The sequence below is a fragment of the Heloderma suspectum genome, chromosome 4 (genome assembly GCF_057233095.1).
Source record: "Heloderma suspectum isolate Gila_16-S chromosome 4, 16-S_ref, whole genome shotgun sequence".
NCBI lineage: Eukaryota > Metazoa > Chordata > Lepidosauria > Squamata > Helodermatidae > Heloderma > Heloderma suspectum.
The window spans coordinates 67043837-67060828 of record NC_139461.1 but is presented as its reverse complement, the minus strand read 5'-3'; the positions used below and the strand labels follow the sequence as shown (position 1 = coordinate 67060828).

The window sequence follows — 16992 nt, the reverse complement described above, 5'->3', positions numbered from 1 at the left end:
CACCAAGAAGGCCCTTTTGCTTGTCGCTGTCTACTGAGCTTCCCTTGGTGTAGGCAGCCGGAGGAGGGCCTTAGATGTTGAGCATAGTATATGGGTAGGTTCATGTTGGGAGAGGCACTCCGTCAGGTATTGTGGTCTCAAGCCGTGTAAGGCTTTATAGGTTAAAACCAGCACCTTGAATCAAGCTCGGAAACATACAGGCAGCCAGTGCAAGAGGGCCAGAGTTGGTCTTATATATTCAGACCTTCTGGTCCCCGTTATCAATCCAGCTGCCACATCTTGCATGAGCTGCAGCTTCTGAACCATCTTCAAAGGCAGCCCCACATAGAGCGCATTGCAGTAAACTAACTTGGACATTACCAGAGCATAGACAACTGAAGCCAGGTTATCCCTGTCCAGATAGGGGTGCATGGGATTACTGTACATGGCCAAAGATGATGGGAATTGTCATCCAAAACATCTGGAGGACACCAAGTCAGAGAAGGCTGCTGTAAAAAAAATTGGGTGGTATCCAATGGTGTCATTCTGCTAGCACAAGTGATGTTGCACTAGCCAAACCACGTTCTGAACTATGAGCAAGGGGAGAATCTGACTAAAGTTCTGCTTATGCAACTGATCGCACAACTGCTTGCAGACCTTAGGTTTATAAAGTGATTTCGCTAGTACTTGCACAACATGAAAAGGAAGTGGAGCTCTGCTACAGCAGCAACTTCTTCCACTAACAGTGCATTGGATTTCAGCCATTATTTTGAAATAAATAAAGTCAGTGTAGAAAATTCGGCATACCCAACATCTGCTTGTTGATTTTTTATTTTTATTTTTTGCCATTCATTGCTTAAATTTATCTTCAAAACTAAGAAGGCCATTGACATGTTAGGAGGTTATTTTCTTAACAAAAAAGAAAGCTGAGAGCTTGTAGGCTATATAAGCAGTGCATGTGGACCGCCGACAATATGTCAACATTGTATTAGTTAAGTGGATAGCAAAACAGGTTCTGCCTAAGACCATTACAATTGATCCTTGAACCCTTGGCCAGATAGCCTCTTTTCCTCAATCTTGCCTGGCTCTCTGAAATGCCACACTTCTAGCATGGAAACTTTCAAACCTCTCTCCTGTTTCCACATCTGCAGTAGCATCACACTACAAGCTCTGACATACAGTTCACTCCTCACACCCTCTGAATCCTTAATCCAAACAAGCTGCTGCTATTCACCACGATAATTGAGACCTGGCACTAAAAGCATTGAACATTTTATGCACATTCTACTTCAGCGTGTACTGCAGGAATCCCTTGCCTATTACAGGGCCCAAGCACCACGTTCTTTTTCCTTACCTTATGTATCATGTACTGACGGAGCAAAAGCAGAAATGCTGCCAAATGCATCTGCTTAAGATCATCAGTGCCACCTTGAAAACAATCATGCCGGAAGTGATCAAACAGCTTGTTGCAGGACTCTAAAAGAAACACTTCACTGCAAAGAAGCATCAAACTCGTGAACTACTTGAATTTGACTTGTGAAAAGGTCCTGTTCTTCAGATTTGAGATTTGAAAATATATTTGAACATTGGTTATTTTAAAGAGCATTCTTAGTGTCCGTTTCCCACAGGTCACAATAATAAGATCCAGACTAAGTTAGAAATGGTTTTCTTCCACTGAAAACCAATGGGGCTTAAGTCACGACTAACTTGTCCAATAGATTTTCAATGGGACCAAAGCATGATGCTTAATCCGGAACCAACCAAATGTTTCAAGAGGAATATTCAGAAATTACGTACAGATACTTACATCAGTTCCAGGATCATTAGCACTCCCAGTACCGCGTAGCTTCTAATGTAAAAGGAGAAAGTTATGTTCTAAAGACTCTCAGTGAGTAATCCTACATGTACAATGCTACATACATAGTCTATTTTAATACAGAAATGAAGCTGGCAAAGTACACCACTGATCATTTATTTTCCTATACCCAACTAGATTAGGGGATGCTCAGAAAAATCTTTCCAAATATCGCTCACCAGGCTTGCAGTTAGCCACAGAATAGGGGTGACTGACTACATTCTGCCTCCAAGCAGTTGGCCATTATTTATTTACTTGTTATATTTATATCCTGCCTTTTCTCCAAGGCATACATGACCCTCCTCTCCATTTTATCCTCACAACAACCCTGTGAGGTAGGTTAGGCTGTCATTCAGTGACTGGACCAAAGTCACCCAGTGAGCTTCATGGCCAAGTGGGGACTGAAACCCAGGTCTCCTGAGTTCCAAACACTCTAACCACTACACCACACCGGCCATGACATGCCTGCTCCCACTGGCCCTGCGTTTTTTGGACCCTGCTGACATTCTATCCAGAACATAGCCACCGAGTGACCACATTTCAGCCAACGTCATCACATCTATATTTCAAATATAAAGAATATCTAAACACATTGAAGTATTTAGCCCTTGTTACATTAATAGGTAGAGCAGTGGCAAACAATTTTTGGCTGGTATACACTGAAGAAATGAAGCAGGACAAAAGCTAATAGAGTTTTGCCAAGAGAACATGCTGATCATAGCAAACACTCTTTTCCAACAGCACAAGAGGCGACTCTACACATGGACGTCACCAGATGGTCAATATCGAAATCAGATTGATTATGTCCTTTGCAGCCAAAGATGGAGAAGCTCCATACAGTCAGTCAAAACAAGACCTGGAGCTGACTGTGGCTCAGATCATGAGCTGCTTCTTGCAAAATTTCGGCTTAAATTGAAGAACGTGGGGAAAACCACTAAACCATTCAGGTATGACCTAAATCATATCCCTTATGAATATACAGTGGAGGTGAGGAATAGATTTCAGGGATTAGACCTGATAGACAGAGTGCCTGAGGAACTATGGACGGAGGTCCGTAACATTGTTCAGGAGGCAGCAACGAAATCCGTCCCAAAGAAAAAGAAATGCAAGAAAGCCAAGTGGCTGTCTGATGAGGCTTTACAAGTAGCTGAGGAAAGAAGGGAAGCGAAAAGCAAGGGAGAAAGGGGAAGATATACCCAACTGAATGCAGAGTTCCAGAGAATAGCAAGGAGAGACAAGAAGGCCTTCTTAAATGAACAATGCAAAGAAATCGAGGAAAACAACAGAATGGGAAAGACTAGAGATCTCTTCAAGAAAATTGGAGATCTCAAGGGAACGTTTTGTGCAAAGACGGGCATGATAAAGGACAAAGAAGGCAGGGACCTAACAGAAGCAGATGAGATTAAGAAGAGGTGGCAAGAATACACAGAAGAACTATACAGGAAAGATCTGAATGTCCCTGATAGCCATGATAGTGCGGTCACTGAACTTGAGCCGGACATCCTCAAGAGTGAAGTCAAGTGGGCCTTAGGAAGCATTAGTAACAACAAAGCTAGCGGAGATGACAGTATTCCAGCTGAGCTATTTAAAATCCTAAAAGATGATGCTGTTAAAGTGCTGCATTCAATATGCCAACAAATCTGGAACACTCAACAGTGGCCACAAGACTGGAAAAGGTCAGTTTACATTCCAATTCCAAAGAAGGGCAACGCCAAAGAGTGTTCAAACTACCGCACAATTGCGCTCATTTCACATGCCAGCAAGGTGATGCTCAAAATCCTACAAGCTAGGCTTCAGCAGTATGCGAACCGAGAACTACCGGAAGTACAAGCTGGGTTTCGAAGAGGCAGAGGAACTAGAGATCAAATCGCCAACATTCGCTGCATCATGGAGAAAGCAAGAGAATTCCAGAAAAATGTCTATTTCTGCTTCATTGACTACGCTAAAGCCTTTGATTGTGTGGATCACAACAAACTGTGGCAAATTCTTAAAGTGATGGGAGTACCAGACCACCTTACCTGTCTCCTGAGAAACCTGTACGAGGGTCAAGAAGCAACAGTAAGAACCAGACATGGAACAACCGATTGGTTCAAAATTGGGAAAGGAGTACGACAAGGCTGCATATTGTCACCCTGCTTATTTAACTTATATGCAGAGTACATCATGAGAAATGCCGGGTTGGATGAATCAGAGGTCGGAATTAAGATTGCCGGGAGAATTATCAACAACCTCCGATATGCAGACGATACCACCCTAATGGCAGAAAGCAAAGAGGATCTCAAGAGCCTCTTGCTGAGGGTGAAAGAGGAGAGTGCAAAAGCTGGTTTGAAACTCAACATTAAAAAAACTAAGATCATGGCATCTGGCCCTATCACTTCCTGGCATATAGAAGGGGAAGAAATGGAAGCAGTCACAGATTTTACTTACTTGGGCTCCAAGATCACCGCAGACGGTGACTGTAGCCATGAAATTCAAAGACGCTTGCTCCTTGGGAGGAAAGCTATGGCAAACCTAGACAGCATAGTAAGAAGCAGAGACATCACCTTGCCAACAAAGGTCCGTCTAATCAAAGCTATGGTTTTCCCAGTAGTAATGTATGGCTGTGAGAGCTGGACTATAAGGAAGGCTGAGCGCCGAAGAATTGATGCTTTCGAACTGTGGTGCTGGAGAAGACTCTTACGAGTCCCCTGGACTGCAAGGAGGTCAAATCAGTCCATCCTCAAGGAAATCAACCCTGAGTGCTCATTGGAAGGACAGATAATGAAGCTGAAGCTCCAATATTTTGGCCACCTAATGCGAAGAGAAAACTCCCTGGAAAAGACCCTGATGCTGGGAAAGACTGAAGGCAAAAGGAGAAGGGGACGGCAGAGGATGAGATGGCTAGATAGCATCACGGATGCAATGAATATGAACTTGAGCACGCTCCGGGAGAGAGCGCAGGACAGGAAGGCCTGGCGTGCTATGGTCCATGGGGTCACGAAGAGTCGGACACGACTGAACGACTGAACAACAACAAAATACACTGAAGAAAAGTGTGCACAAGAATGCATATATTGGGAGACGTGCATACAAAAATTCATACGAATTTTCATGCAGACTATAAAGAAAAAATCATACAACGATGTGGAACTGGGCCAAAACACACTTCAGGTCAGAAACATGAGAGACTGAGCGGAACTGAAATGGACAGGTTTACCCATCCCTATTCAGAAGTAATCTGCATGAAGTACAAAGAAACTTGCTCCTAAGTAAGTGTGTACAGGATTGCAGCCGTAGTGCTCTGAGTGACTAAGCGTAAGGCAATGGTGGGATTCTCTGGGCTGTGGAGAAACTTCTGCTAGCTCCTCTGCCAGGCCGTGCCCCCTTCCCAACCCGCCCACGTTTACATTTCTCTGTACAGAGAGGCATGGAGCTCCATGCCCTTCTCTGCAGGGAGAAAGAGAATCAAGAACTCCTCCAAGCACTGGCTGAGTCCCTTCCCTCCACACGCCAGCCCAATCAGAACAACAGGCAATGTGCAAAGGAGGTGCTTGACCTGGCAAATGCTTGGAGGACTGGCTCCTTCAAGCATCAGCCAAGTCCCTTTGGAAGCCATTTGCCACCCCAATCAGGGCAGCAAGCAAAGGCGGCACCTGACGCGGCTTACCCTCAGAGGAGCAGTTCGCCCAAATGCCAGCTGAGTCTCTTTGTGTGCCACCCCGAGGCACCCAATTTGGCCAGCAGTTGAGGACCAGTTCCTCCAAGTGCCAGCCAAATCCCTTTCACCGTGCAAACATGAACTTCTTGATGAATTATGCCCTGAAAGCATGTTAAGCATGACTGTTTAAAGGCACTATAATACCACTAGATAATATATTTACCTGTGAACTAAGCTGGGTTTTAATCCAATTGAAATAATAATTTAAATCACTGCCTTCCATCAGTTCTCTTCCCCAGGCTGCTAATTTGGCAATAATCCTTGCTGCCTGAAAGAAAATGCAGAAAATAAAACTTCAGCTGCACATGGCTGAGGTTACTGAGAAAAAGCTGCCAGTCCTCAGCAGTCTTAAAATCTAAGAATCCTTTCAAGTCAACATCTCTTCCTTAGCATCCCTGGACCACAGAAATAACGGGCTGGATACAGACTTCACCACCTGCATATCAAAGGGCTCCTTTGGTCCAAGGAAGGGTTTTGATTCTGTGGAGGGGATAGAGCTACTGGAAAGGGGGGGAGGGCTGACTTTTGCCCCTTCCCCTCTCCCACCTCAGCCACCAACACCACCTCCCACACTGTTCCAGATTCCCCCAACTCTCCGGAGAGTGCAAGAGGCTGAAGGGGGAAGAGGGAATTGGCAGACATCACTTCCCCTCACTTCCACCGGTAGGAATGTCCCCTAAGCAGAATTCCACTTGGGATGCTCTCACCACTGGAAGTCCAGTCTCGATCTAACCTGATACGACCAAAATGCACACCAGTCTGCACGATCTATGAACAAAGAGTCTTGTGACATCTTAAAGACTAACAGAATTGTTATTGCACAAGCTTTTTGCAGACTGCAGTTGCATCTGACAAAGTCAATTCAAGTCCACTAAAGCTTGTGCCGCAATAAGCTTTGTTGTTTTTCTTGCAGCAGACTATCACGGCCACCCCTCTGGAGGTTGTCACCGTGGCGTATGAGAAAGCAATATGACCAGCTGTATTCTCAACTGCCTTTGACTTCATCCGCTTGGGGACTGTATCTTCAGCAGAAAACCTACTTTACAGCAAGTGTAGCTCAGACAAACCTTCAAGTAGCATAACTCTTTCTCTTGTTAATATGCTTGGGTTTAGGGGCTAGTTTATCTTTTGGCTCCTTTTAGTTAGCTAGAGAGTTGATACCTTTTGCCAGCCTGAAGGGCAACTCTGTGAAAGAGGGCAAAAGGAGGTACAGAAGAGGGGGAAATGCTAGCAGCTTTTGCTGAGCAGAAGCAATGCTGGCAAAAGAGTGGGTGAGGGACTGTGTTATCTGCTCCCCTGGTCCAACTCGCTTTGCCCATGAGAAGTCCAGCTGATTTCTAAGTAGACTTGCCTGGAATATCATGCCTGGTGAGTAGAGATGTAAAATTTCCAAACGTTTTGAAGCCATGGGAAAAAGTTTTTTCCTCTCTTTGGGGGAGAAAAAAGTGGAAATTTGGGGGGAAACCAATAAATAAGCAATACTTATTCTTTTAGCACACTTTACAGATCTAAAGCCACTTTGTTGCTTTAGGGCAGCCTTCCCCAACCTAGTGCCCTCCAGATATTTTGGACTTCAGCTCCTATCAGCTTCAGGCAGGATGGCCAATGGTCAAGAATGCTGCCCACTGTAGTCCAAAACATCTGTAGGGCATCAGGTTGAGGAAGGTGGCTTTAGGAAAGTAAAGCAGCCTTTATGTTCCTAATGATATAACTTTGCTCATAAAATTATCCTTATATTTGAAAACTTTAAAAAGTGAACTCAGTTAATAAATTTGTAAGTCTTGTCTCAATACTTTTAAAATTTAAGATACCAAACATGCTTAATTCTATTAGCAAACCAAGTTATACATAACATATTTTAGGTTTCTAGTTTATGTCTGGCCAGAGGGAACTTCAGCAAATAGTCCCTGAAACATCTGAATCATCCTAGATGCCAAAAGAAGCAGGAGGAACTAGAGGCAGAGGAAGACAATTCCAGAAACACAGGACTCTGTAGAACAAAACCCAAACTGTCAAGAATGCTAATTTTCTGCTAATCATACCTATTATGATATGGTGACTTTATTCAGAGGTTGGGAAACTGAGCATTATTTGGAGCATCCCAAAATGTCTTATCAGTAAGATACATTGGATCAATACTTTTAATAAGAAATGGAAGAAATAACTATGCTGAGAATCTTACAGAGAGGATTTAAAAAAATTTTCCTCATGGCTTCATTATTTCCAGATATTTTACATCTCTGGTCTTTCTATTGTTGTTGTTCAGTCGTTCAGTCATGTCCGACTCTTCGTGACCCCATGGACCATAGCACACCAGGCCTTCCTGTCCTGCGCTCTCTCCCGGAGCGTGTAGTCTTTCTATAAAATTCTTCTTATTACATAGTTTTTAGAAATCATTGGGGAGGAATAAAGGTTTGCTAACAATACATAAACACCTTACCTTAAATTCTAAAAGAAAATATTTCATACTTTAAAGCTGTTTAATTTTTCCAATTTTTCAGAAAAAAACTGGTTGGGAAATAAACTGGGGTTTTTCCAAATTTTTCTGTTTTTTTCCTGGGCCTTCACATCTCTACTGCTGAGTGGCTGAGACTATTGGGCCCAATGACAAACCTGAAGGAAGTGTGCTATCAACACCTTGCAAGCACAATCCAGGCTGGGCTATGAAGTCATAATCACTGCCAGCAGTTTGTGAGTTTGGCATGAGAGTAAGGAGGCTATCTCCCCTTTTTCTGCCTCCATATTAACCCATGGTAAGAAGACAGATTTGACATGATGGGGTTTTTAGGATATGGTGTCTTTCTGTATCCTGTACAATTATTGTATGAATTGATTGTGCCTAGTTTTACCTCTAGGGTGGATTTGTCTCTTTTAAGCATATGTCCAAGGGAAGAAAAAAGCAGGGGAGAAAGGGGAAGATATATCCAACTGAATGCAGATTTCCAGAGAATAGCAAGGAGAGACAAGAAGGCCTTCTTAAATGAACAATGCAAACAAATCAAAGAAAACAATAGAATGGGAAAGACTAGAGATCTTTTCAAGAAAATCGGAGATCTCAAGGGAACATTTTGTGCAAAGACGGGCATGATAAAGGACAAAGAAGGCAGGGCCCTAACAGAAGCAGATGAGATTAAGAAGAGGCGGAAAGAATACATAGAAGAACTATACAGGAAAGATCGTAATGTCCCTGATAGCCATGATAGTGCGGTCACTGAACTTGAGCCGGACATCCTACACAGTGAAGTCAAGTGGGCCTTAGGAAGCATTGCTAACAACAAAGCTAGTGGAGATGACAGTATTCCAGCTGTGCTATTTAAAATCCTAAAAGATGATGCTGTTAAAGTGCTGCACGAAATATGTCAACAAATTTAGAACACTCAACAATGGCCACAAGACTGGAAAAGGTCAGTTTACATTCCAATTCCAAAGAAGGGCAATGCCAAATTACCGTACAATTGCGCTCATTTCACATGCCAGCAAGGTGATGCTCAAAATCCTACAAGCTAGGCTTCAGCAGTATGTGAACCAAGAAGTACTGGAAGTACAAGCTGGGTTCCGAAGAGGCAGAGGAACTAGAGATCAAATCGCCAACATTTGCTGGATCATGGAGAAAGCAAGAGAATTCCAGAAAAACATCTATTTCTGCTTCATTGACTACGCTAAAGACTTTGTGTGGATCACAACAAACTGTGGCAAATTCTGAAAGAGATGGAAGTACCAGACCACCTTACCTGTCTCCTGAGAAACCTGTACGAGGGTCAAGAAGCAACAGTATGAACCAGACATGGAACAATTGATTGGTTCCAAATTGGGAAAGGAGTACGATAAGGCTGCATATTGTCGCCCTACTTATTTAACATATATGCAGAGTACATCATGAGAAATGCTGGGTTGGATGAATCACAGGTCAGAATTAAGATTGCTGGGAGAATTATCAACAACCTCAGATATGCAGACGATACCACCCTAATGGCAGAAAGCAAAGAGGATCTAAAGAGCCTCTTGTTGAGGGTGAAAGTGGAGAGTGCAAAAGCTGGTTTGAAACTCAACATTAAAAAAACGAACATCATGGCATCTGGCCCCATCACTTCCTGGCATATAGAAGGGGAAGAAATGGAAGCAGTCACAGATTTTACTTACTTGGGCTCCAAGATCACCGCAGATGGTGACTGTAGCCAGGAAATTAAAAGACGCTTGCTCCTTGGGAGGAAAGCTATGGCAAACCAAGTCAGCATGGTAAGAAGCAGAGACATCACCTTGCCGACAAAGGTTCGTACAATCAAAGCTACGGTTTTCCCAGTAGCAACATATGGCTGTGAGAGCTGGACTATAAGGAAGGCTGAGCACCGAAGAATTGATGCTTTCGAACTGTGGTGCTGGAGAAGACTCTTATGAGTCCCCTGGACTGCAAGGAGGTCAAATCAGTCCATCCTAAAGGAAATCAACCCTGAGTGCTCATTGGAAGGACAGATACTGATGCTGAAGCTCCAATATTTTGGCCACCTAATGCGAAGAGAAAACTCCCTGGAAAAGACCCTAATGCTGGGAAAGATTGAAGGCAAAAGGAGAAGGGGACGGCAGAGGGTGAGATGGCTAGATATTATCACCGATGCAATGAATATGGACTTGAGCACACTCTGGGAGAGAGCGCAGGACAGGAAGGCCTGGCGTGCTATGGTCCATGGGGTCACGAAGAGTCGGACATGACTGAACAACAACAGCATAAGCAACCTCTAGCGCAATGCAAATAGCATTTGCTTGTGTGATGGGATTCCCTGGAAAACCCATTGCGCCAGCATACATCACCATTGTGCTAGAGATCACCTACGGTAGTGCTATGTCAACTGGATAAGCGTTGGATACTGCCCATTGTATTTGATATAATTGTATTTGTTTTTCGATGATGTTATTAGCCACTTTGGGCTTCCTTTTGGAGGGAAAAGTGGGGTATAAATAAAGGTAAAAGGTACATACCCTGTCGCCAATCTTTAGAGAGGCTGAATTTGATAGCTAGCTAGCTAATTAGAAACAGAGAAAACCTAGTCATTAGTTTACATTTATGAATTGTCACCATCCTTGGGGAGAGATTAAAATTATTCAATGATGTCCTCTTGCTTCTACCTATTTAACCACAAGCCCAAACAAGGCCAAATCAATAGGTCTTAACAGTGCTGCAGCTTGGATTTCAATATTTTTTTCAGAGGAAGGAAATACCATAATGGAGGAAACTGCTGAGAATGCTTTTCTTTCCTTGGAAAAACTCCCATATTTTAAATAAAGCTGGAGCTGGATTTTTCATGGAAGATTTATGCAGCTCTTAATGATAAAAGGGTTGCATCCAGACTTGGTCATACTTCATGTAAACTCATTGAAAGCAATGGAATTTAAGTTAGTCATGGGCGTATACTAAGTACAACCAAGTCTGGATACAACCCAAAGTGTTAACAAAACATTTTATATTCAAGATCTAATAAATTGTACTAAATTTTGCAACAAATGTTGTGCAGCTGTGTAGCACTGCAGACCAGAGGCTGCTTGTACTGGGAGAGATGCTTTCCAAGTACACCGTGACACACTCCAAAAAGCTGTATAGAGCTGCCTTTCAAAGTCTGCGGCTTCCTTTCAAACCCAGGAATTTTGACAGATCGAAAGCTTACCATATGCACGGTGAAAAGATCCTGACGATTCAACATTGGCAGAAAATAGGACCATGCAGTGTTCTTGCCCCGTTTTGCATAGTCAAAGAAAATACTAACGCGTTGGTGATTTTCCTGGAAGAAATATAAACAGAAAATGGGAGGGATTGCAAGTCGTACAAAGGATATCATTAGAATTCAGAACAATGTCAGCAAAATAGGAAACATGGGCATATTTAAAACCTTGCACAAAAAACATCCCAAGAACAATTACCTTTTGAGGAATGCCCATCTCACAATAGTACTATGTGTGAGAGTGAGGAAGAATCTGGAGGTCTTAGCCAATGATAATACATTACTATGGAAAGTGAGTGATGTTGCCGACTCGAAAACACCATACTGCATTTCTTTGATTAATCCACTTCTCCCACTCTATTTTCCATCCATGAGTGATGGAATACAGACTGATGTACTGTATTCCATTATCATCACATGGTCAGGGGCCATGTTGGCTAGGATAATGGGAGTTATAGTCCAACACATGTAGGGGGCACCAGGTTGGGGAAGACTGGGTTAGTGAGTCCCAGGGACAGGGCCTTTTTTGCAGTGACCCCACATCTTTAGAATAACCTCCTCTGGGAAATGTGTTAAACCCCCTCTTTGCTGGCTTTTAGGGGGATTGTAAACAGATTTACTCCAGGCTGCATTTGGTTACTGTGTTTAATTGTGTTTTAAAATGAAGCTTTATCTGCTGCTACCCCCTTGTTATTTTGATTATTTATGCACTGAGTATTGCATATTGTTTTAGGAGTTGATTATTTTATATTATAAAATATGTTGCAATACATTTTGTAAGCATTTTTACCCTGAAAGACAGGCCAGAAATCTTATTAAATACATAAATAAGACAGGTGGAAACACTTTCATTCTGACAGGCATTTTAGTGTTTATTAATTTAGTTGAACTGGTTTTCTATTCCGTAATGGACTGTTTTTATTCACATTTCTAAAATGCTACCAGCCACCTTGTGAACAGTTTTTCTGTTGAAAAGTAGTCTATAAACATGGCAAACAAAACCGGATGCTGTACTACGTGGATCCCAGCCCAATTTTTAGGTAGTCGATTATTGTGTTCCAGCTTTGCATAGGATGCCTGCTTCTGGCAGGACATTTGAGGACACATTAGGCCCCTATCTGCTCAGAAACATTGTGATTCTCTAGCACTCTGAGGCTGACATCCCTGCCCAGAATATCAGCGGAACATGTTATTTCAAGTCATTTGACCCAGCAGCCGAAAATCTGCCTATAAGTGCACTTAAAAGATTCTCCGTACACTTTATTAATAATCACAATTCAAACTAAGAAGATCTCACTTGAAACAAGTGTAATTGCTACACCTCTGAAATACTGAAGTACATTTAAGGCAATTCTGCACTACTCAGAACAAAATTTATGGTAAAAAATTAACAAAATCCTCCTGTCTGATAGAAATTAATTCCCAAGCAGACTGAACTGGTGTAAGCATGTCCATGTGCATGGACATCAAGGAGATTACTCATTCTATCGATTGTTCTAATAAATGATTCATCAAGCATCTCAACAGATAGGCAGTGTACACTAACTGTATTAAAAGAAATTGAACCCTGCCGGCAGGCTTACGAAACAGTACGTACATAAAAATGTTAAGTACTGGACTACTGAACTGAATGGATAAATTAAATATAATGGGTTGGATACAGTCATAGTCATACTTAGAGTAGACCATTTGAAATCCTATTGATTTCATACCCAATTGATTTTAGTGGGTTTACCCTAAGTACAGCTAAGTCTGGATCCAGTTCAATGATTCAGTTATTTGAATGTGACTATCAACAAAGATTACTAAAGTTCAACACAAAATTTATGCTTTATGGGTGCTGAAAGTTCTGTTCAGTGGGATGCAGTTTAAAATATTAATAGATATGGATGCACGTCTCTTTTTTAAACTTTTGCAAAAGGTTAACCAATTCATATCTTAATGGTTTCAGCCACGCTCATTTCAAGCTGTACATTCAATCTTACCTCAATGACTATACCTCAGGCGCTCTCTGCAAAGTGGAAGTAGAAGCTATCAGGTGCTGTTGACAAAACGCTTATTCTAGCAGGCAGTGCTGCTGTGCAACCTCCATTCATTTCAGCAGAGAGGACACACAAGCTCCCCACAAACGCCACTGAAATCAATGAGGGTTGCTTGGTAGATAGTCTCTAGCCTTTCAAAGCAATACAGAGTGGAGAACAAGCAGAAAACCACCTACACTGACATAAGACACTGTTGTGAGTTGATTAATAAGCAAAATTGAACTTCACAAAGTTCTTGTATGCTGGTAGTAGACCTGTGTGATTTGGCTTAACCAGCAGTTTCATGGTTAAGCAAGCGGGTCTTTCACACCAGGCCTTAATTGGTTCTAAGCAAGTACAGTTCCATATGTCAACATTTGGACACTGCTAGGCCTTTCAAACACCTTTCGGGTGCTTCTTCTGAGAGGGGGAAGGAGCATTGCCTGTCAGCTTCTGAGCTTAGAGAGAGAGAGGAATCTATACAATCAAGAAGGCTAGTTTTGGGCTTTGGGCTTGTTTCAGGGGGCAATGTGCAATGCCAACCTGGAAAAACTTGTGACTCAAGGGGCAACTTCTGTCTATCGTGGGAACTCTGACAGACACCCACCTATGACAGCTTGATTAGCTGGAAAGAGGTGTGAGCTTTCTTTGCATGTATATTCTGCATCTATTTTCTATCAGTAAACAGTCATCTTTTTGCACAAGTGGCTTTGCTTCATCTTGGCGATCAAAAGAACCTGTTCTGGCTGGGACCTGACAGAACCGAGACCCCAGATCAATACAGACACACACATATCAACAACAGTTAAACATGAACAAGTTAAACTAACTCACCTGCAGCATATCATCAACCATAGTTAAAATGTACTGAACTGTTTGTTCCTTGGAGATATGGGTCATCAGGTTTATGAATGTTTTAGCACACTAGAAAACAAAAGAAAGTAATCCAGGAAATTAAGGTGTTAGCAATCGTCTTCATTCTCATTTTAGTGTACAATTCTGCAAGCACAGACTGTGTTGAAAAAAACACCAAAATGACATGGCTTGACTGGAATATTCACAAGTCCTGAATATGCTGGAAAGCCTCTTCCAAACATACTTCTATTTCATAGACTCCGTTCATTTAATTAGCACTCACAGACAAATCTAACACAGACTGAGTAGCAACATTGGTAGCTTGATGATATCTCCCGGTATATAAAACAGTATACTGTACTTCGGCTTTTCCCAACCTTGTGTTTTCCAGATGCTTTGGACTACAGCTCCCATCAGCCCAAGACTGTATGGCCAGTTTTCTGGGATGATGGGAGTTCTGGTCTGAAACATCTGGAGGGTACCAGATTGGAAAAGGCTGCTGTATTGAATGCATGCCCTGGGAACGGAAGGTCACAGATTTAGAGAACCAGATTTTGACTTGCAACCCTACCGAGCAGCCTTCCCCAACCTGGTGCTCCCAGATGTTTTGGACTACAACACCTGGGCCTTTGGCCATTTTGGCTGTGGCTCATGTGAGTTGGAGTCGAAAACCTCTGAGTGGCACCAGGTTGAGGAAGGCTGCTACAGGGTAAATGCTTATTTTTGTTTATAAAAGGGAGAGCTGAGAAGCAATCCCAAGGAAAACAAACACATGCTGAACCTCAGAAATGTCAACTGAACTAAGATATGCAGAATTACTAACTTGCCTTTCAAGAGTAACTGGTGTGTGAGGGGAAAAAAGGAGGGGGGGTTCCTAGTCTAAACAGCATCATGACAAGGTAGCTTGACTGCTGCTCCTCCACTTTTCACGGAGCAGGTGCTCTAACAGTCACAACATGAGGAAGAGAGGGAACACTTGTACATAATGTGCCCATATTTAACATGAAACATTTGAACAGGATCTACAATGGGTTGTACACGAAGAAGTGCATGTGGATGGACACTCATACAAAGGGGTTTTCCTGTCTTCTCATCCACTCAGCCCTCTGGGTTCCCCCAAAATAACCCTGAGAGCTGGGTCATCCTCTGGAACAGTGTAGGGCAGGAAAGTCTCCTTGCACAAATGTAATAATGAGCACGCATTTCCGGATGCAATATAACATTATGTGGCACTGCAGACGAACATTTGTTCATCCTCTTAAGACAGCCTTCCCCAATCTGGTGCCATCCAGATGTGTTGGACTGCAACACTCATGCTGGCTGGGAATTATGAGCGTTGCAGCCTTACACATCTGGAGGGCGCCAGGTTCGGAAGACTGCTCTAAGCCCTTGATTACACACAGAGGCCAAGTAGCTCAACTATATCTTGGGACTAGCAAGGCAATTCCAAGGGCCCAGTACAAGAGCAGATTGTAGCTGCAAGAGGTTTTCTGACTTCGGCAGCAGGATCCATGAAATCTCATATCTCATTGTAACTGTTTTAAGCTATTTAAATTGTTTCTTTCATTTTGTATGTTAAAGTTTTTATATTATGTTCTGTAATTTTTGTGAACTGCCCATAGAGTTCTGGCTATTGAGCGGTATAGAAATTAAATAAGTAAATAAATAAATAATATGCTCAAAAGAAAGATCACTGTTTTACCATGCAGCCCAAGTTGTTTTGATGTGGCCTGTGAGCTCTAGATAAAATGGTACATTTCTTGCCATACTTGTTGATGGCAAGTTCTGAACACTTAGGGAAAATTCACACATGCGTGTTTGGAACTCCACAACTGCAACATAAAGTATTTTACTTCCATGAGCAAAACAGCTATTACAGATTAAGCATCATATACAGATTGTTTGTAACAATTGATAGTACTTCTAACAAAATATTCACAATGGACACAGTTTGTGCATTCAGCAACAAGTCAGCGAGTGCTGAGATGTCAAGTGACATGCACAGATGAATAAATCAGCTACTAGAAACCAGGAAGCTAGTAACAAAACTTAAAAGTAATTACAATCTTCTCTATATATAAAAGTCAAAAATTGTGTGTGGGTTTGTGGCTGGCTGCAGGGCTGTCTGTAACGCAGGGCATAAGGGGGAGCTGCCCTGGGTGTAATAGCACTGTAGGGGCCCACTGAGCCTGCCATTTGGGCCCTACAGTTGCTGCCCCTTTTACTTCACATTCTCACTTGCCAGAGTGTATGACAGGAGTCACTGGGTTACGTTATTACTTTGTTTATACCTCCCCTTACTGACAAGTACACCCTCTCAATCATGGTACAGGCCAGGTTTCTGATTTCAGCTGTGAGTCATCCTATTGGCCATCTTTCATTGGTCTCTCTCCCATTCACTCTGACTTCCTTCACCTTGGATTGGCTGGCTGCCGTTTGTTCCCTCCCCTTTACTCATGGTTTCTTTTCTGACTGTGGAGAGCATTTAGTTTCTCTCCCCTGTTCCTGAAATATCCAGCAAGGAAGCCTCTGTTGAACATTTTAATAGTGGTACGAGATTCAGTGTGGATTATATTGTAGTAGTGCTTACAGATTCAGTCTCTTGCATTTTTAGTAGTGTTTTTTATTCAATCTGCTCATTATAATTATTGTGCTTTTTTAATCAAGTCTGGTGGATTCAACTTTTCACCTTTCTTATGGGGCCTTTCTGAGAAGTGTAAACGTACCTTAATGTGTTTCTAACAAATAGTGCCTATGACAAAATTACATCCCGGGCAACGCCGGGTATATCAGCTAGTTGTTAATATATATGGGGCAAATGAAGCCAAAATAAGGTGACAAACAAACCTGCTGTGACAAAGGTAAATTCCATGT

General features: G+C 42.4%; 1 protein-coding gene across 3 annotated transcripts in view; it reads right to left on the bottom strand.

The window, feature by feature from the left end:
• ATP6V1H (ATPase H+ transporting V1 subunit H) overlaps positions 1-16992 on the bottom strand; it is a 76750-nt gene that overhangs the window by 44252 nt on the left and 15506 nt on the right. For 2 of the 3 annotated variants that reach the window (XM_084849562.1, XM_084849563.1), the window contains exons 4-7: positions 14098-14187; positions 11189-11302; positions 5695-5799; positions 1787-1828 (exon numbers count right to left, since the gene is read on the bottom strand). In XM_084849562.1, coding sequence (XP_084705688.1) covers positions 1787-1828; positions 5695-5799; positions 11189-11302; positions 14098-14187 — 351 coding nt within the window. The remainder of the gene's footprint in view (positions 1-1786; positions 1829-5694; positions 5800-11188; positions 11303-14097; positions 14188-16992) is intronic. The other variant, XM_084849564.1, reaches the window with a different exon arrangement.